General features: G+C 34.8%; 1 protein-coding gene across 1 annotated transcript in view; it reads left to right on the top strand.

Moving 5' to 3' along the window:
• Window positions 1-22,521, top strand: part of SLC30A7 (solute carrier family 30 member 7) — a 31,289-nt gene that overhangs the window by 6,201 nt on the left and 2,567 nt on the right. Inside the window, exons 4-9 of the mRNA XM_007420248.4 lie at window positions 1,081-1,168; window positions 2,291-2,417; window positions 3,771-3,914; window positions 6,139-6,189; window positions 10,353-10,488; window positions 22,181-22,271. Of these exons, the coding sequence (XP_007420310.1) occupies window positions 1,081-1,168; window positions 2,291-2,417; window positions 3,771-3,914; window positions 6,139-6,189; window positions 10,353-10,488; window positions 22,181-22,271 (637 nt within the window). The remainder of the gene's footprint in view (window positions 1-1,080; window positions 1,169-2,290; window positions 2,418-3,770; window positions 3,915-6,138; window positions 6,190-10,352; window positions 10,489-22,180; window positions 22,272-22,521) is intronic.

The following is a 22,521-nucleotide window of genomic DNA, read 5'->3' as shown; positions in this document are numbered from 1 at the left end:
ATATACCTTATTTGTTCTCATGATAGTAGTTTTTAGTTGGTGATACAGAAACTACATACATAAATTTATGTTTATATGTATGTATACATGTAAATATGGTATCTCTCTCTTTTTTAAAACGTAAAGTTTCCCCGCCCCTTTTTTTCTGGACTTCTGGTGATTACATAAACACATCCATGTCATTTTCTTGTCAATAATACATGAGAATGGCTTGTCATTACGTTCTTCTGAATCATGCACAAAAAATAATACACTTAAGCACAGAACATAATACATTTAGAATTTAAGAATTCTGAGTTCAAGAATTTGTTTGAGTACCAAAAGTAAACTGCAGATGCAATCTTCCCACACAAAAATCCATTCCTGGTTTTACCCCCCAGGAAGTTATTTTGGCAATATAATTAGGAAGTGATGAACATTGTTGTTTAACAGTAGGATGTCAGTAATCCTTGAAAACTACTTCAGATCATCAAGAAATCTACTCTTAGGTGCTGATCTTTCTTCTGTTGATCTCTATGCTAAATATATAGCTATCAATTTTGCTCTAAAGCAAGGATGTGCAGTGTACTTTTATTGCTGAATGGAATATGTGGGAGGTAGGAATGAAGCCCATCCCTGTCTAGCTGTCTACTTATTGTTTTTCCCTACACTTTATTTAATTCTATCAATTTCTTGTTCTAATATCAGATGTAAATGAAATGAAATGAGGAAGAGTTGAAATAGTTGAAGTGCTGTACTTTAAGACTAAAAGGGGGGCACTTAATTATGTACTGTTTAATGATAAAAGTAGGCTTCCTTGTGAATGATATCTTGAGAATCAAGGAATAATCTTGTCTGTTTTAAAAGCAGAAGCAGTGCTGTATTTATTTTCCAGCGGTTATCCTTTCTGGAAAATGAGACATTATTATAGGGATAATTCTGGGATGATATAGTTCCTACATGTCTGTCATTTTATTTGGCTGTGACTGATCAACCATGACTACCTTTGTGTTTGTCTTCTATATGTGGCAAAAAACAAGACATGAAATTAATTGTGGATTTTGCAATCTAGAATGGTACTATCTGCTTTTTTCATCTTAGGTACGTTCGAGCAGAAGTATTAGCTGGTTTTGTAAATGGCCTATTTTTGATCTTCACAGCTTTCTTCATTTTCTCTGAAGGGGTTGAGGTATGTTCTGAAGATGGTTAAAAATATTTTCCTCTGTTGAATGAAAAGATTTTTGCAGAGCAGTTTTGTGGCTTTTTACTTAAAATCCAGTTATACTCACTTGGATGAAGTTACTGCCAAATGCAGCCCAGAAAATGTAAGAGAATCACTTGATTATGGCAGGGTATAAATTCAATAAATAAATAATTCTCACCCCAGTTAACCAAAAGTTGTCACCATTTGGATAGGAAGTGAATCAAAAGGCCTTCAGGATTTAACAATGCAGTTTTAAATATGTTGCAGAAATAAGTAACTTGAAATTCAGTGGGGTTTACTCAGTACTAATTGTGCTTAGGGTGGTAGCTTTACTTACTGACACTAATTCTTCAAGAAATATTATTCCACCCTTTTTTCCATAACAGTGTTAAAAATCTGACATTTTCAAATCTTCAAAAAGTCTTTTGTATTTTCAAGTAGTCTCTTTGATTACACAATATATTACTTTTATTATGTTTACTTAACACTACAACACTCGTGAAATTTTTTTCTCGTTCTGTGAAGACTAGTCTGTGACTTCTCTTAGATGTGCAGTAATTTGCTTAAAAATTATGTCACAGACTGTATAATTTATCTGAAAAAAGCCCTTTTGGATCAGATAAAAAATCCATTATTCCAGTATCTTGTTTCCTTCTGTAGCCAGTCAAATGGCCTTGAGAAACAGGACATGAAAGCATTGGGCTTCATACAATTGCTCTCCTGTAACTGGTATGCATAGGCAGTATGTTTTCTGAACCTGAATGCTACATGTAGCCAGTTGTACCTAAAATTATTAGTTAACTTTTCATCATGAGTATGTTTAGTGTCCATTAAAAGCCGTGTAAGTTGCCAGCATCCTTACCATATGTTACTTATGCACGTGGTAAACATGTCCCAAATCTCCCATCAGCCAATTTCATGGAATGATTTGAGTTCCAATGTTAAGTGAGATTATACTGTGAGCACTTGGAAATCTAGCTTTAGTTTCCAATAAAAATAAAAAATCTTCTGAATTAGACAGTATTAATATTTATGAAAATTTGAGGAAAGCTTATTGGTGAGGTCTATACATGACTTTCGTTGAAACAGTTTGTTTCACTGTTGTAGAGAGCACTTGAGCCTCCTGATGTGCACCACGAAAGACTCCTTCCTGTTTCCATACTTGGCTTCCTTGTAAACTTGATAGGAATCTTTGTGTTTCAACATGGTGGACATGGCCATTCCCATGGTTCTGGTAAGAAGTGTTACCAATTCATTGTATCAGTGACTTCTCCCCAGTTGTAGTAGAAGGATCCTTATTGTATAGATAAACTCAGGATTCATTGTTTTAATCCTAGTAGGATTGGTTGTGCTTTATTGTATAGGTGCAGGGTGACCCTGTCTCTTATGCTGCATCGTCAGGAATCATTGGTCTGATTTAACCAGCTTGGTAAAAACCTTGGAATACTTTTGCTTCATTTCATGTCCTTTAGCCCAAAGCCTCAGAATATATTTTGTTCCATGTGTTAAGGCCATTCAAAGAGGTCATGTCTCTTTAATTTAGTCAAAATGGGATAGAAGCTTACGTTTTACACCTATTATTGAGCCTCCCAGAGTCACCCGCTGGGGAAGATAGGCGGCATACAAATTTAATAAATAAATAAATAATAATAAAATTATGTCATTTAAACAAGTGGAACTTACTTTGTTTAATCAACTAGTTTGTTTTAGAAATATATAAAATGTGGGAAATTCCTTGCAGAAGAATTGTGGTGCTTAAATGAAAAATTTTATACTTTGCAATAATAAAGGTGTAATTATATAGAAATACGGACCTTTGCATTTGAACTGGTATGGTATGCTTCACTTCATAGCTAAGCCCAGGACAGAGCCGTGTTCCCTCCATACTTTTCTTATATCTCTCGCATGTTGTTTGTATTGTGACTTACTAAACTACAGTTTCCCATTGTATCTGTCCAGATCAGGGTGGTTCAGTTGGTGCTTCAAAAGAAATAAGTAAAGCCAAGATAGCTTACTGATATAACATAGTTACATATAAACTGTGTTAATTAATGAATTCCTATTAATCAAGGGCACTTTTCAATCAGAAGACTTAACTTGTCTTCTAGTTAACTTGACTAGTCTGGAGACATTTTTTAAAAAATACATTTTAATATAAATATTCATGAAACTGATAATGAAGACGCCATCTTAAGGACATCCTTTCCTGCGAGAAAACAAGGTCAATCCTCCTAAAATGTCTGCTGCGATTCATTAATTCATCAGATAAAAATATTTTTTTCAGAACTGTTACATAGCTTGGGATAGTATAACTATTATGCAAATAAATAAAATTCACAAATGCAGTTAAAATTGTTCCAATGTAAATTAGTCTATTTTAAGTAGATTTTGGGGTCTCTAAGCGCAGCAGATCGTCTGCTTTAACCTTTGTGCTGGAAAGGGAACATCTACTTGCACGGGCATTGGAATGTATCTGGCTATTTCTGCTTTATTTTCTCATTCTTAATGTTCAACCTTTTGTTGTAATCCTGATAAAATCCAGAATCTTTATTTTTAATAAATGACATCAATGAATTTCTTTTGGCAGGACATGAGCACAGCCATTCACTGTTTAATGGGACTCTTAGCCACGGTCATGGAGGACATGGCCACAGTCATGATTCCAAACATGGGCATGGCCATAGCCATTCCCATGGTCATGGGCATGGCCATTCTCAAGATTATTGTCATGGTAGGTATGTGGGTATGTGTGGCAGGCATGCACATCTATATGCTATCTGTCTTCAAAATGGGATGCCTCTATAGATATACTGAAAAGATGCTAAAATCTTCCAGTAACAAAGATAATATAAACATTGTTGAATCTTATCTTTGGCTACCTAATCTATTTCCTGTTGTTTCTGTAATAATGATGATTTGAAAGGAAATGGTAGGGAAACCTTTGGTCTTGCCTCAGTTATTAGAAAAGGTGGATCTACATCATGCATTACATGTTTGCTCCACAGAAATTATGTATGTGCAATATCTTACATGATATGCACACATATTTCCATTTGGCTGTATGATGCTGTGCCATATGTATGTGGTATGAAGGTGGTAATTACTCAAAAGGTTTCTGCATTGCCCTTCAGTTTATCAACATTCCCAGAGCCAATTTACAGTAATTTGGAAAGAGTAAAAGGTACAAAAGAAGCATATGTAGACTGAGTATGTACAAGAAATCTTTGTGAACACTTTTCCTTAAATGACTCAGTATCAGACATTTTCTTTGCGATTGCTTGAAAAATACCATGATTTCAAAGTCCATGGGAATCCTGTATTGTGTTTGTTTTCTTTAAGTTACAGGATTGTTTTAACCACATTTAAAAAGAACCAGGGAATTTTGGTTTTGAGAGGTAATGAATGCAGGGGAAAGAATGGTATATTCTCCTACTGCTTGAAACCATGTTTTTATTATATGAAGCAGGTGCTTCATGGTCAGTATGAACGATTCAATATGCTGTAATGGTTAAGAGTCTAAAACTAGGATCTAATTTCTATGAACTAATTCAATAAGGCTTTAGCTATACACTTTCCCTTAGCTAATTTTTTGATAGGATAGTGGTGAGAATAAAATTGTGCACTGGTACTATCTTTCTTCCCTGGAGGAAGATAGAGCTAATTGTGGTGGTGTGTATTACATTTTGGCAAGCATTCTTAATGCATCTATTAGAGGAGGAACAATGTGGGGCAGTTTTACATATGCAGAGTTTCTTCCCTCTGCATAACTAAACAAACAAAAAGAACCCTTGCTATGTGAAGGTTTAATAGCTCTTTCTGCATCATCCTGTTTTTAAGGAAAGTTACTTGAAATATTTATTTACTCTGAGAAAACTCCTGGTAGTTTACAGCATCAAAATCAAAATATCTGTAAGATAATACATAAAACTGATAAAATGCTGATTAAACTATGAACCCAGCCCAGTGTCTGAAGTCCATGTGACAGTTATTATTGATTAAAGGCCATATGAAGACGAGTAAAAAGAGCCATTGGAATATCTGGGGACAGGCCATCCACAGACTTCACACATGCAGGGGCGGGACCCTCAATATACCTGTTGAGAAGAGAAGACTAAATACTTTTGTTTGAAGGAGATTGCCTAGGGGCAAAGCCATAAGGGGCATTTTATTGGTTAAAACTAGCACACTGAATTGTACTTGGAAACCTATTGAGATAACAATAGTGTAGTTTTAGAACAATATGAATCCTTGCAATATCATAGGATAAATCTTTCCTGAATTGTTGATGTTAATTTTCATCTCATATTAATTTTCACTTAATATGACCTGATTGTGATTTGGCTTCTTGATTTTTAGTCTAGTGATTGACTGTACTTGGGCATTGCACACATGCCCTTGCAGTACTTTTCATTTGATTCAAAAAAAGGTGCTTTCAAATGCACAGGAGCATTAACACCACAGCTGTCTGTCATTCATTAAAGCAGCCACATAATTTTCCAGAATTGGGTTGGCCCTGGCAGCCACCTGGCTCTGGAAAAAGATGTAGCCCTTTGCAACTGGGCTTATGTTCATCCTCTCATATGAATTGGAAATTTACTCAGACCTACTCACTCACTATCTAGAAATCCTGTCTCTGTGTTCTGCTTTAGTAGACAATAAGACCTTTAGCATGGTTGAGTCTACATTGCTTCTAGCTTTCTCTGTTTTCTACCTTATATTAAAACAAAGTGTAAAAATGCTTGGAAACATCCTGTGCTTTGGAGGATTAACTGATTCCTTTTGTTTAACATCTTCTCTTTTTATGTTAAAAGGTTAATTTTTAACTTAAAAACTTCCTGGTTACTTTTAGTTAAGACGGTCTGGAGGTTGTACTTGACATACCTTAAATACTTTCAACAATAAACAAAAGACACATTGAAAGATAAATTACTTTTTCCTTGGTTCTGTTTTTACAGCTGATCACCCCATTGAGATGGCTGCAGGATCCAGCAAACAGATTTTAGAAGGTATGATATAGATATATTGTGTTAAATTTCAGGTGATGCTAACATGAAACAAAAGTATTGTATGCACTTGGAGAAAGTCTAAAGCCAAGCATTGGATAATGTTATTTATTGAAATTAATAACAAGTAAACTATTTTATTTCTTTTATTTAGTAATTATCTATTTGGTTGTATCTTAATGAATTAATAAATATGAAGTCTTTCTATTTCCAAGCTAATATTCATGTATATGCAACCTGGTGATGTCTGTCTTTCAGAATCCTATTAAAATTATATCAAAGCAGTAAGAGAAATGGGTTATTCTTTTCTTCCTAAAAGTTACATGAGCTAATACATAAAGAAATAATGGATTTTTTTTAGAATATAGACTTGCTTCTGGTTTAATATATTAATAAATACTGCTAAACTTTGGGATACTTTGAATAATTTCTCAAGGACAAAAAGATAAATGAGGCAAACAGAAAGCAACTGGGGAAAACTTACAAAGATTGTATTAAGTTGTCTCCTTTTATTTGGAAGTATACTAATATTTTACAGTCTTAGGAAAAGTACAATTACTTCAATGTCTATATTGCAATACATGAACTTTAGGAATTTTTGTAGAACCAGATCTTTTTCTGGTAGTACAGAAACTAGTAATTTAGTAAAACTTAGTAATTTAGTAAACAAAATTCAGAAATTCCAAAGAAATGAACCTTTGACATCACTAACAAGCTATGCTGCAGAGAGTAGTTCTTAGTGATCAACAGAACTTATGATTTTCCAGCTTGTTCATGGTTGTTTCAACTTCTTTTGTTATAATATTTTAACTACAAAGACATTGGAAAATTTGAAAAAAATCAGTAGAATAATTAAGTTTATAATCAGTGTTGTTATAAATGACTTCCTTTTTGTAACTTTGTGTACTGCATTTAAATTATGACTTGAATTTACAAATGTAAGCCAGTGTTTGTTTGTTTGTTTGTTTGTGTATATATATATATATATATATATATATATATATAAAGAATTTTGATTATAATAGTAAAAAAGATAATAGAAAGAAGGAGTAAAAAGTGAAGAAAAAAGAAAAGAGAGAGAGAAGAAAGAGAAAAGTAGGAATATAATGAAGGAGAAAAGAAATATATAAAGAAGTGACTTCCAACCTTCATTACAACAAATATAAACAAATTTAGTGACTCTTCACCCCCTTTAAGGTTACAAACATCTCTTCATCCCATGTCCCACCTCTTACCTATAAACAAATCCATGAAAAATCATCTTTTCAGTTCTGGTGTCAGCAGAAAGTTTGTAAAGGGTTGCCAGAGGTAACAACATGCATTGTTTTAACCTTGATCAAATAAACCAACTTTATATTCCTTCATTTTACTTGAAACAATCTTAATGTTTAGTTCATTCAAATATTGTTCTAGGATTTGATTTCTCTTCATTTCTTCTTTGTCCCATCTCACAGAGTTCTTCAAAGCTTTAACAAGCCTTTTTTGTAAATCCAGTAGGAAAAAATTATCCAAGTTTGTCTCTTGGTTTGTCATTTGTATTTCTCTTTTGAATTTTAAAGCCTCAGCCAATTTCATTTGTAGTGAAAATTCCTTTTCTAAGTCATTCTCTTGGCCTGTCATCTGTAAATCCACTTTCAATATCACCTGTATCTTGTCAGCTTAAATTTGTTCTACATCTGTGGTTTCTTCAATAACATATTTTGGGCATAGTCTATCCATAGAAGCAGGCATTATTACTGACATTTTTGATATTGTGGCTGCTATTTTCTGATTCCATTCTTCAATATTTTCATTGTTACAATGTTTTGCAACATTTTACAGGTTTGTAAATCTTTCCTCCTTCTAAAAACTTTAGTCCCCTCTTGTGTCCAGTTTTTGAAATCATGAAATTACTTAGCTTTGTTTTGTCCTGTAAAAACCAAAACAGAATGTATTTTCCACGAGAAGCTTCTTCTTCTTTATAATTAATTTCAAAATCTTATTGTAAAAGTTTCAGTATTCCAATTTTATCTGGACCCTTAGTCCGTTTATAACTTTCTAAGATCAAAATCTTGTTTAACTTTTTGCTGTTTATTTCAGATTCTTTAAATTCTTAAGCTTATGATTAAGATTTTTGAGATTTTCTTTCATTAAGGATTGAAGGCAGACTCACCCAGCTTTTTCAAACTTATCTGTCTGAAGGGCTCTAGTAGCTTGGAAGTAATTAATTAGCAATTTCTGAAAGTGATAGAAAGTGAGGTTTGTGAACTTAGCATCCTTTAAAAATCTCTGCCACAGTTGTGAGCAAGATGGCTAATTCTGTCATCTCCTGGTGCTCAAACCTGCAGAAAACTGCTGTCCTGTGGTCTCCTTGTGAGAGCAGCCATCCCATCCTCTCATTATCCAGAGAGGTTTCAGGGAACTGGTCTACTCACCAGTTCGTTGGGCTTTGCCGTGGTCATCGGCTCTGCTTTTACAGAGCTGCCTTCAGTTTGCCATACCTCCCCTGTAAGCCCCACTAGTGTTTGATATTTGGAGTATATGCAATATCTTGATACTTTATCTATTTTTTAAAAACTACTTTCTTATCTGTGTTTCCACTATGTGACTGCAGAGGGTGCTAGATGATCTTCCTATACTACTCATATGCTGTGCAGACTTTTGTTCTTGAAAACTTCTGACTTGCTCATGTCTATAAAATGACTTATTTGATTATTGTGTAAGTTTTATTTTTCTCTGATTAAATGACAAAACATAAAGTAGCATTTTTACCTTCAATTTATCAGCAGGGAGAGGGGTTATTTTCCTTATTTTTAGACAGCTGCAACACATTTTTTTGAGGGGGGGGGATCTACTGGCTTTGAAACTTGCTCAAATCTGTGAAATGTATAAGAACTTAAATACTATAATTCACCTGGCAAAAGAATGTGTGGCCAAACTGGAAAAAAATGCAACACCTGAAGTACAGAAAGAGCCATGAAAACTGCTTGGAAAAGCTTCTTTGCCAAGCTAATTAATACAACAAACAAACAAACAAACAAACCCTTTGCCAAAAGAAAGTTTTGCAAAAAGCACATTTCCTGATTTCTTAACTTTGTGGTATTGCTAATAAATTATTTGGAGGAATGTATTGTAGATAGAATTATTCGTTGCAACCAAATATACACTGAAGCAAACGATTTGTAAAAATAATTACTCTAAAAAAATGTTAACTTCTCAAAAATTGCTTGTCTCATGAAACAGTTGATGAACATGTGATCTTTAGGGGCATGTGAGAGAAATTTGTTGGGAAGCTATTTCACTTGATTGTATTTTTAACACATCTATTCCAAGAGTCATCCAGATGGCTCTTTGTTAGAAGGGGGCATATGAATAATAAAAAATGGTTTCTGTGTTTATTTACACCTACTAATAACCAGGAGTGAGGTAATTTTCCTTGCTAATGGAGCTCTGTTTCTCTCAGGAGCAACCTGTTAACTACTGAAAGAGCTACCATCTGATTTTCACTTAGGAAAGCTTTCAGACCTCCTGATAACATCCAACTTGTCCAACAAGCACAGTGCCTAAGGCCCATGAAAATGTTTTTCATTTTTTTTCAAATCAGAAAAATAAAACTGAAATAGTCGTTATCTTTATGTCTCACTTTTCAGCCTTGAAAATATACACAATAAATAGAATACAGGTACATAAAAATACAAATAAAATATACATACAGTTCAAATTAAAAGCTCAGTCATATATTAAATAACACCGAGATAATTTAATGATTCTCATAATTAATTGGCAACAACTGATTATTATTACCAAATAATCATATATCATTTACTATTCCCCATCTCTCTGTAAAAATATAAAGAAAACATTGAAGATCATATGAAATATAATTTTTATGATTATTGATTTTATGGAGGGAGGGACCACAAAGGTAAAAGTATCTAGGGCCCACAAACGACATAATGTGGCCCTGCTCCTATTGCTAGCTTTGTAGCATGGACTGCAGTAGTTATTCTGCTGAAAACATTACAGAAGATAACTGTCAGATACTAGTTATTTGAGGGACATGGTTAATATGTATTAAGTAAATGATGGTGTATTGTTATCCTCTGGCCATTTATTTAAAGCCTCTTTGAAAATTTGATCTTGGAAAAAAATTGTGTCCCTCTTACTCAGTATGTATTTTCTTGCAGGTGTATTTTTACACATTCTTGCTGATACGCTTGGAAGTATTGGTGTAATCATATCTGCACTATTGATGCAGAACTATGGTTTGATGATTGCTGACCCAATATGTTCGATGCTTATAGCTCTGCTTATAGGAGTAAGGTAAGTCTTGCAATCGATGAAGATTTAAACTCATAAGATTTAGAACTGTAACAAATATCACTGGCCTTGTTGTCAACTGTTCCAGCTATAACGATTCTCTTTTTTCCTTAGTTTGTATACCCCAGGAAAACTTTCTACTGTTAGAAATCACTTTTGCTTGTAATTATATATATTTTAGCATTGCAGAATGGCTTTTCTGACTCACATTATGAAATATCTTTATGTTATGGTTCATATAAGCATTCTACTATATTATTAAATGAAGCAGAATGGTCTCAAATTCAATGGATCCTAGTCTGCTGGCCTTGCCTTTAATTTTTAATATAGAAATATAGTTATACATATAATAACTTTGCTTTAGTATGAGATTACTTTCTATATAGAATCTACGTTTATGTAGAAGTGTGTTTATCAAAGAAGCAGTAGAGGTTATCTTATAGGTACAAAAATCATTAGGTAACCTGGCAAGGTCTGCAGCAGGCTTAATGTGGCATATCAAGAGCTGCCATTTAAAAATGGGCAGGGCCAGAGCCTGCTTTGGGAGGGGTTTCAGGAATATTAGAGATTTGATTGTGTCTAAAGCATTGGGAAGTTTTGAGGCCATTTTGTGATCCTGTCCATTCAGGGGATGGGGGTGGAGATGCTCTGAGGTCCAGAAAAGATGTTGATAATTGTGTGCCTTGCCCAGGCTGCACTTTTTACAACCATCCTGGTCAATCTCATGTAAACAGAATCAAATAAAAATATAGTCAGTTATTCTGATTGTTTTGTCTGAGCCATGTGCTATGCTCCTTGGAAATTTGCAGTCTCAACTATTAGAACTCCATTTCCATTTTGTTTATGGGAATGTTATCCTAATGGATTAGCATAGTTATCATTTTTTAAAAGTGGTTTTCTGGTGCAGTCTGAGTTTCAAGACTCTTTATTTATTTATTATTTATTTATTTAAAACATTATATAGCCACCCATCTTACATCAAACTCCCAACCAACAGTTGGTGGCTCCCAACCAACAGTTAAAACAGCATCAATATACAATTTGTTGTCTTAACACAGTGATTAATAGCACTTCGTTGCTTAATGTTGGCACTAATGACATTCTTGGCAAGGCAAGAAAAACATAATTTCTAAGTATTGTATGTGAATGCAATATGCTCATTTTAAAATGGAAAGTTTCTTGTTTAGTTCTGAAATAAAATGTTGCTGATGGCTTTTTGGTAGGTCAATGCAATATATTCATGTCATGCAGGATTAATGTACTTATTAGAGTTATAATCATGATTGTCCTTTTAAAGGCCAGAAATTGATATTAAGTTACAATTACTATTTTTAATAGTGGTCCTATTAAATATAAATAACAGTGTATACATGTGATTGTTAATTTTATTAGTACAATTTTAAGCTATTTTCTTTTTCTGGAGAATACTTCAACTCTTTATACTACCAATAGTGGCTTTGGTTGTATATTAATTATTAATCATCAAGCTACTGTTTTACAATTACTAACTATGGTAGTTGTAAAACAGTGGCTTGATTCATATGCTATGCTAAGTCAGGGATTCACCAAATATCATGATCTTCTAAAATTATAAATCAATTTGTGCAATCCTCCCACCCTCCCATTAAAGCTAGGATTTCACTGGGTAAGAAATAAATAAACTTCCCTTATAATAATTAAATTTTAATATTTATATTAAGTAAAATAATAGTAGAACCTTACATCTTTATAAAACTCTTTCCTTTGGAATTACTAAAATCAAATCAAATGTAAACCATATTTACAATGGGAAGGTTAAATTTGCTTGCTTTTACCTAATCCCTGAAATCTGATTTCATTTTTGAAATTAGCTACAGGTAGTCCTTGACTTATGATCACAATTGGGACCAGAACTTCTGTCACTAAGTGATGTGATTGTTAAGTGAGTCACACCCGATTTTACCTTTTTTGCTGTGGCTGTTAAGCAGATCACACAGGTCTCTTATATTTTATATAGTGTTCATGTTGACCATAGGATAATGCCCCCAAACAGTTGATACTATGAGAAATGCTGCAAGAAAATAATCAAGGCATGCTTGGGGTAAAATCCAAATCCTATTGATAGTGTAGGCTTCCAGTGTTATACTTTGAAAGAAATCTTACATTCTAAAGCTAATGGCAGCAAATTCTGCCTTGCTTCTCTTGACTGTCAAGTCACATTTCTCTTAGTCTCTTAAAAGCCACATGTCAGCATAAATAGCACTTTTGTACCAAGTTCCCTTTAGGTAGTAAAGTGCAGTGTCATTGTTTAAGTTGAGTGTGTTCATGTTTTGCTGCATTTGAATGATGTAACATGGTCTTGTTGTGCAACACACATATTTAATTCAGTTTTGAGGCCACCCAACTCCTCAACAACTCTGGGCATCTTACAATTAAAAAAGGAAACAACTTATATAAAAAAATACAACTGACTGGAAGACTGACTACTTATCAAACACAAAAATGGGATTCCATATCCCTTGTGGAGTCCTTTCTGTATCTTGATGGAATTTGGTGGTTTTCTGTTTAAAAGACTGGTGAAATTGTTTTCTTAATGTCTGGATATTGCCATTTTAGTGTCGAAATGATAATCACTCCTTTTCATGAGTTGGAGGAATAACCCATTGGTCCTATATAAGCAGGAAAAGGGCAGTGTTAATAGGTGGTTGCACACATCATGGAGAAAGACCTGAAGAATAATCTTGAATTGTTTGGCTGCTAATTCTTGTAAGGGGACAATCTAAACAGATGAAGAGCAGGGACAGGCAGCTCCTCTCTTCCATCTCTATCTAACATTACTACACTTCTGAGTTTTGAATAGAAAGATGTTGAAAGCTCCTCAAGTAAGACTAAAAATCATGTCTGGTTTATAAGATGAACAATACCTCTTGTAAATCCAACTTAAAGAAGAAATATATGTCCCATTTCCATATGGTCTGAATCTGAAATGACCCTGGGCAGTGGAGCAAGTCTTGGGTTGTGTATTTTTGTGTATTGCATGAAGAACATTGTATTGTATTAACCCATCTGTTTAAACAAAGTTTGGATGAACTGGCCTTCAACTTGATTACCATTATGCTTTGACTCTGCAGACTTCCTGTATTTTGATAATAGGGATTGGTTTAAACTGTTCATTATTACAGTTTAATACTGAGAACAGTGAGATCACTCTGTTTCTCCAGCAGAGCATTTCCAGGCTGTATAATATTGGGTTAACATTTGCTGGATCATAAATTCAGTTTGGTGTAAACATCACACTGAAAACTGCTGAACCACACATGCATAGTGCTAGACATACTGCATTTGTTTCTGCAAATCAGAAAGAAGGTAGATTGATGGCATAAATCAGTAAGTAGAGAGAATGTGGTGCTGAACTGAACATAGTTGGTAATGTGAGGATTTCTTTAGAAGGATGCTTAGAGTGAAAACATATAGGCCAGCAAGCACATTTAGAGAATGTATTGAAAATTTAAAAATAATTACATACTTTCTACATTATCGCTTTCAGCATTCTAAAAATGGAAAATGGTTGAATTTAAAGTTGGTCATAAAAAATCTATAGGAAACTTCTCAACTCAAAATAATGTGCTATGACAATTTATTTGTTAGTTTTATATTGCAGCTTTTGTTTAGAAGCTGAAGTCCATGTATATAGTGCTCACTCTTCCATTTTATCCCTACAACAGCAATCCTGTGAGGTAGGTTGGGCTAGTGGCCCTCTTTAGGATGTCTAGTTCTTTGCTGGAGGGGTTGGTGAGCCACAGGAACATCTTTCGGGCTACATTCTAGCTATCTGGTGGATAACATTGCTCAGATCTACTAGGAATTGCACTCTGATTGGTCATCCAGTTAAGGTGCCTGGGGCAGAGTCTTGTGGATTTAACTGGGATGAGTGAACTTGTGACTCCCAGTGAAGTGGGCAGGATCCTTCACGTTGTGAAACTGATCATCTGTTTATTAGTTCCATATCCCTCCTAGATTTTTAAGGCTGCCTTGTAGATGACATGTGGTTGGGTCAGTGTGACAGTGTTGGCTTCTGTGAGGGAGGAGATGGTGGATGTTTCTTTGCTGTTTCTGTTGGAAAGAGGGTGGGATGTGTATGTGCTTAATTAATATGTTTCTGGGTATGCTTAGTGGATATGAGAGAAAATGGTTCATTTATGCAGGTGGTGATAAAATAGGAGACACCTTATTTTATAGGCAATTTATTTCGATCATTAGGTATTAATCTGGATATTTGTTTGTTTGTTTATTTATTTATTCATATCCTTGCCCTCTTTTAGAATATGGTTTCTGATAGATAGACAGACACACGCACATACACTGGGACAGTTCAGTGCTCTGAGAAAGATGATTCGGAATCTGTGGGATGATATAAGTTGCACATTTGCAACTCTCTACTGGGGCTGCATTTTTTCACAGCCACATGGTCCTGGAAAAAGGCTTGTTTGTTTTAGAGCTGCAGACAGATGCTATTTTTATCATTCCACATATTTCAAAGCACCTTTTTGAAATTGAATCTGAAGTCTTACACAATTCTAACACAGACAGAATTTTTGTGGCAGCTGTTAAGCGAATCACCATGGTTGCTAAGTGAATCATGTGGTCATTAAATGGTAGTCCTCACTTAATGACCATTTGTTTAGCAACCGTTTGAAGTTACGATGGTGCTAAGCTACTTATGACCAGTCCTCACACTTACGGCCATCTCAGCATCCCCACTATCATGTGATCGCGATCTGGGCGCTTGGCAACCAGCTTGCACTTATGATGGTTGCAGTGTCCCAAGGTCACATGATCATATTTGCGATCTTCCCAGCTGGCTTCCAGCAAGCAAAATCAGTGGGAAACTGTGTGATTCATTTAATGATCATATGATTCACTTAGCAACCATGGTGATTTGCTTAACAGCTGCCAGAAAAATTGAGTGCAGTCATGTGATGCCTCATTTAACGACCACCCCAGTTAACAATGGATTTTCCAGTCCCTATTGTGGTCATTAAGCGAGGACTACTTGTATATATGTATTCGCATATATGCATGTGTGATATACATATGCTAATTGCAAGTGGGGAAATCCACAGGATTGGTTTCATCTGAAGTTGGCAGCCCTACATTGACAAAGTAGATTGCCATTGTGCAAGATTTTTCTTTATCTCTACTCTTTCTTCTTTGGGTAAGAGAGAGTCATTGTAAATTTAGGGATATCCTTCTGGATCAGTATGGTAATTAATACAGTATTACATTATGTATATGCTATATAGTTTATACTGTGAATAAATTATATATATATATATATATATATATATATATATATATATAGTCATATTGTGGGCTACATCCAGTGTTAAGTGGGTGCACTTAAGTTTGTATAATGGGACTGTCTATTGTAGCGTGTGTGTGTGTGAGGGAGTGTGTAAGTATGCATCGGTTTGGATGACAGAATATCAACTGTCAGGAGAATTACCCCATTGGATCCTAAACTAAAACTTCATGTACATACAGTGTCTTGTCTTTCCTGTCTGTGTTTTCCTCTCTCATGCTTAGCTGAAGTGATAGATTATGCTTTGAATGGCTAACAAAATAGTGTTGAAACAACTCTCTGGACCATCTACGGCAAAGATAACTTGTTTCAAAGGAGGATTGCAAAATGTTATTCTGGAAGCTGCTACAGAATGTTTTTACATTTACTGTTTCTGAAATTCTGAAGTGTGATAGTTTCAAGAGTTAATTCACCACAGTATAAACTAGAAAACTTTTTATTATCTTATTTTGCAGAAGACTTCTCTTTTCTGAAAATGAAACTTGATAGGGTTGCATCCCGTGGTGTCCAACCCTAATAGTATTTGCCATTGCAATTTAAAATAAATATATTTATTTACGATAGCTGTGCCTGGGAAATATAAGGATTCATATTATGCTTCACCTGCTCTTTTTATTTGACAACATGATAGAAAAGTAGTAACCAGAAGCACATAAAAATACATTGATTTGGAACTCAAGAGTGTTAGAAAATGTTATTCAATTTTCTAAAAACATTTCATAGTTCTTATATTGTTTTTGTAGGATTCATATTGACACTAGGTACACCTCTTAAATCTTCATGATTAATTGATTGATTAATAATTCTAGTCAAGCTGTCCTACCGTTTTAACAACATAAAATGGGCAATAACTCTGCCTGTTGCTGTAATAGCTTCAGCGCTAGTTCACTTCTTACATCAAGACTTGTTTCTAAACGAATGCATCAATCTTTTAGGTTAAAAAGAGCATCCATCACAGAAAAAGCATTGGTAAAGAGCATGCAGTGATGAAAGTCGTGGGTAATAAGACATTTGATTCCAAAAGCCAATTATCTAAACTCAGTGTTTCACTTTAGAGCAAACTTAATTTTCCTGTCAAAACCCTCAAGTGTAATGCATTTTGGAAATTTGCTGTTGTTCTTATATAATTATTTGGTGGTAGAATGATCCAGCTTGAAAGGAAATTATTTTGAAATTTAGCTCAGGACTGTTTTTAATACAGTAGAGGGGTGGTTTTTCCTGTATAGTCAGAAGAGATTGTTTTCTTTTAAAAAAAAAAATCTGTGCCATGTAAATTGCTCATCGTCTTAAATTTCCATTTTTGGTTTGAATGTAATGGCTCATTCTTCTCCATATTCTCCACATTTTTGATCTAGGTCTATATTAATACATTCCAGATACGTTTTGCTCTGATATATTAGTGCCTGTAATAGCAGACATTAGGCTATATGGCATGAAGTGATGTAAATATTGCAACTCTATTCCGTTATATCCTTATCGGTGAAGATCTGCAGCAGAAAACTCACTGGAGAGCTATATTAATATAGCTGCTCATTGCTGTAGATTTTGGGGGGGCTGTTTATGGGATCTTTGAGAATGTACTATGGCTGCTTAGTTCAGTGTCAAACCATGACTACATGAATAAACACGCAGGTATATATTACACGTAGATTGTGTTCATATATCATACTAAGGTGTCATATGTGCTTTTGGTTTTGGCTTAGCATGTTGTATCAATCCAGCCATGATAATGTCTTCCTCTTCTTGACTGAAATCATTTGCTTTGTTTTGTTAGAACTAGAGAACTATGCATTGAGTCTACCTGCATAGCAAGATTAAGTCCTCATATGTCTGAACCATCACAATATAGTGGCATAACAATGTTGTGTCAAACATTTCTTTCTCTTTTATTGTCTTTGTCCAGGTTAAGTGGCCATTAAGCTTTGAAAATTTCATAATCCATAGTAAGAACCGTGAAATCAAAATACACAGCTCTTAGGCAATATATCTAGATAGGGCAAAAGATTTTATCTTGGCATTGTTTACTTTGGTCTGGAGCAAGAACTAATAATAGCAAAGAGAAGTTACAGGCATATGCTGTCTCACAGTTGCGGTTTTCCAATACTCACATGACTAATTAAAAAAAAAAAAATTCAAAATTTATAATTTTCAAATGTGACTTTAGAGGTGGAAGAGGACCTCTCTTTAATTTACTCTATTTTTTCCTTAAAAAAAACCTCCCAAAAACCTCTTCACTTGAGTATTCAGCGGCATGTCCCCCCGTTCCAAGCCCCCGTCCCCCTGGCATGTTGAATTATTTGCTTTATTCGACTGAATATGGTAGAACATTTTTCCTTATTGTGCAATCTGCTTGTTATTTGAGGAAAGCCACTATTTTCTTTCATTTGCACTTTAATCACAGTAATAAAAAAATTCAGGGATTTCTAGAGTTTTCCTTTCCTGCGAGTCATGTTGTTTTAATTTCTAAGCTGCTTTTCCCCATACGTGTGGTCCAGGCAGCTCACAGCGCAAGAATAACTATATAGGGCAGGAATACTTCTCAAAACTTTATTAAAATAAAGCCAGTGTCCACCACCTTTTGGGGCTAGGGGGCACATTTGGAATTCTGAGAGCGTCTTACAGACATTCTAGTATGTGGGAGCTTGCATGTGAACAAAATGGCTGCCCTGAAGGGTGTGGCCATTACAAGGCTCATTACCCTTGAACCCAAAGGGAAATTAGTAGAATCCGAAGCAAAATAAAATTAGATGGACAAGGGAGATTGAACTAATACACAGTTTGGAACCAATTCATTCCGAAAACATAGAACAGCAATCCAATAATTCCTTTGACGTATGAAAATAATATTTTAAACTCAGGAAAGGTAAAATCTCCAAGTGGGACTTGACTCCTGTGACTTCATGGCCATGCCTGTTTTCTTTTCCTATAGGGAAGTGGTTTGTCATTACCTTTTTTTTTATGCGATGTTTATTGCCTTCCCAATTGTCAGGCCTAGCCCAAGGAACTCCAAGAGACAATGCCAATTCAATCCAGCTATGTTTATTAGCTACAACCTCTAGCAAGAATCTTCTCAGACTAAAACCCCAGTTCCCAAAGTCCTCCAGCCACAACAGTGTGAATTCCTCAGGGAGGTGCCAGTCTCATCCTCTTGTTCCTCCCAAGCGGTTCTGGCAAGCTAAGAAAATGTTTATCTGCCTGAGCTTGGCCTTCATAATTCCATTCCATCACACCAATCTAACTATAATTATGGAACTCTTTGATGTCTCCCATCCAAATTCTAAACTAGGCCCAGCCTTTCTTTGCTTTTCGAGATCAACCAAGGTCAAGTATACAAATAGTATAAACATTATACCATAGTATGAGCAACATTATCAAATGCATAAGCCAAAATTGCATCTAATACAACTTTCCACTGCAGTCATATATTAATAAGCAGTATAACCAGCAGACTATTATTTGAAAATGCCAAGTATAGGGAACAGCAACCAGATTTCTTATAGTTGTTAAAAATGTTGTATGCAGAAATACCAAGAGTCTTTGTTAAATATTGCAGGTGGGCTATCTGTGTGTTTTCTAAAGACAAAGAGCTTTACATTTGGATAGTCTTTAGTATATATCAGGCCTTGTACCACCCGTGATCTAGATCACCTCAAACGGTTTATGAGGCCATCTAGATAAAGAGGTTTTGAATTGATTTTGCAGGGTTTTTTTTAAAGGAATAATTGCTCTGATTCACTTTTTCCACACTGTTTCATCTGAACTTCATTTTAAGTTTTCTTGTATGGCTCTACTTTTAAAGTGTCCCTGAAATGTTATTAAAGCTAAGAATAAAATGGTTCATTGCCGAGGGTAAATCTACCCTCTCTGGGATCCCATTAAACCTCCCATTAACCATCTGGCTCTCCTCCTGACACTAGGGAGACTATATTTTCTTTTCCTTTCAAAAAGAACAGTTTTGCCTTCATGTCCACACCCTGGCAGCAATAACTTGATTAGGCTACATGGATTAAAGTCCTTCTCCTCTCTTTTGTTCTTATAGCTGCTGAAAACCATGTAGTTGGCTGGCAATTAGTAATCTCTTAGCCTTATAGAATTCTTAGGCCTTTATTTGGTGTTAAATATTCGTCTGTGCATCACATTTTGCACAGAAGAAATTATTTACAGTAATGCTGATGTTGAATGGTTAATTTCCATTATGTACAAGCTTCTGATGGGAAGTTGTAATGTGAACAATGTTTACAGCAGAATCGCCAGACATAATTTTCTCATTCATCTAGAGAATGAATTTTGAAAATTTGAAGGTATACCTTTTCTGCCTAGGAGCTACTTGTCTAATTCACTTTCTTTCCACTGAATGTCATTTAAGCCCTATTGTTACCCTATTTGGCCTAAAGTGGGATTAAAGCTAAGGAAAAAGTGCTTAATCTAGACTGGAAACTACACATTCTTTCAATCCTTTTTATGGTGTTATTAGAAAATTCCAAACCAGCCCTCTGAAGAATCCTGATAATGTTCTGAATCTGAGAATATTGGGTAGTCACACATATAGGCATTTGTTCCCAATCATAATGATACCCAAATGACAAAATGTGCATCGTGGTATCACAACACAACCCTTTTGTATTTGCAGTGTGATATCACACATAAATAGTGAAGTTTGCATAGCAACATCTTGATGCCTGTTTTGTTGTATACCCACCCTCCACAGATGCCTGTGGTGACCTCAATATTCCTGATATTAGAGTCATAGAAATCTCAATATTCTGAGTGGTGCAGTTGTGTATAATCTGTGATTCTAAGCCCTTTATCATGGGAATTGTGTGTCTCTACTGATACCTCAATATGCTCATTTTACAGTTGTCGAAAGGAGCCTCTAATTGCTTCCAAATGCTCCCTGCTTATGCTCTGCTAAAATCCCCGGGTTCCCTTATTTCAAGAAGTGCAGAGTTGGCTGTTTTAAACAAGTCATTTAATTATGGCTGAACTTGTACCTACTAATTTAGTTCTAGGAACTTTCTTCTCCCACTCGCACCCCATTCCTTATTATCTTGGATTGTAAGAAAAACATTTTCTAAACCAGAGACAAAAGCAAGCATGCTTTTTAAAAATTCATGTATTATATATCTTGATGGTTGTTTTAATTACTATTGTAACTGAGCCTGGTTTAAAGAACCATCCGTATTTTTTTTTCCTATTAGTGTTGTCTCTTCTGTCAAGTGCCTGAGTCACAGCTGAGTTGTATGTTGCAGCATAACAATCTTGATCTCCATTTTTCTCTGTGGGAAATTACCATAGTTAGTAAATGGCTTTTTTTTAGAGAGCGAGGGATGCATATTTAGGATATATAAATTGAATCACTCCATAATGGTTAAATTTGGACAATCAAATTTCACCATAATGTTTTGAATAAACCTTATTGCTGCTCACATGGTTTCACTGATCTTTTCTTTTTCTTGAAAGTGAATCAAACCAGGAAAAATTCATTTGATATTTTGTCTAATCCAACCAAGGATGGTATATTGTATTATATCACCATGTTGGTTTGGTTCTGAAGTTGCTTGATGTGTGAACCCAACCATTGTGGATTGTAAATAGGGCTTATGGCTTAGAACAGGTCATGAATGAGATCATTGTGAGTTGCTTAGCCAGGTATACAGAGTTAAAATAAACTGTCTTAGTGTAATGTGTAAATCCAGCAGTCATTTTCTGGTTTGGATGAATTGGAGAAGATCATTAGTCAAAGGATTTCTGTTTTAATTGCTTTGGAAAAGTGAGGGGTAAAGTGATACACACGCACATAAACGCGCACACAGAGAAAACATACATACAGCCATTATCTTTAGAGTCTGAACACTCTGAGAATACTGTTTCTTTTAGAAAGAGTCCATGCACTTAAAGGATAGTGTTTCTGCTATGTTACTTACAAGTAAAGAAACTGCCTAATACTACAGACATTTTAGAATGCTGGTGATTTTAATGATTGAATTTATCTCATTCTAATTTGTACTTAAATTTCACCATGATTTGTGGGGTACAGCTGCCATTACAACAATTTCATTACATTTGTTTTGTGTCTACTAAGAGTTCACAATCCAAATCATGAGTGTGGATGTATCCAGGCAATAAAACAGAAAAAAAATAAAAAATCATAGACTGTGTTTACTGATTAAAAAAATATTCTGCTGATTGGTCTTTTTTGCTTTGTTTTTGTTTTGCTTATTTTAGTAGTTTTTATTGCTCTAACGTAAGAAAGTGTATCTTCATGAGAATGAAGGAACCTAATTCCGATCTGTTGCATAAATATACCTTTTTTTAAAAGTGACATTTAAAATAACTTTAAAAAAACATTTCTAGCGTTGTTCCACTTCTGAGAGAATCCATTGGAATTCTGATGCAACGGACGCCTCCTTCTCTGGAAAGTACTTTGCCTCAGTGCTATCAACGGGTAAGTTGCAGTATCTTGATTGGTTTGAAACATACTCCTCAAATAGAGCAGCAGAAGTTCAACATCTGGAGAACACTTGTCCTTCAGGAAAGCCTGTACAATTCTTTTGGTAAATGAACAAAACACTAAAACTAATCATAATTATCCAATGAAACAAATTTGTGAATTTGTACACTTTTCATCCTATACAAATTGAAACCTGATTCTCATAATTGCAGAAAGAATGAATAAACAAGGAACATTCGTGTCC

This window comes from Python bivittatus, unplaced genomic scaffold, assembly GCF_059951505.1.
Source record: "Python bivittatus isolate LINGU-HERP-01145 unplaced genomic scaffold, Pbiv_v1 ctg000700_np1212, whole genome shotgun sequence".
Taxonomy (NCBI): Eukaryota; Metazoa; Chordata; class Lepidosauria; order Squamata; family Pythonidae; genus Python; species Python bivittatus.
Note: the sequence above shows the minus strand (reverse complement) of the source record. Positions and strands in the feature narration are given on the sequence as shown.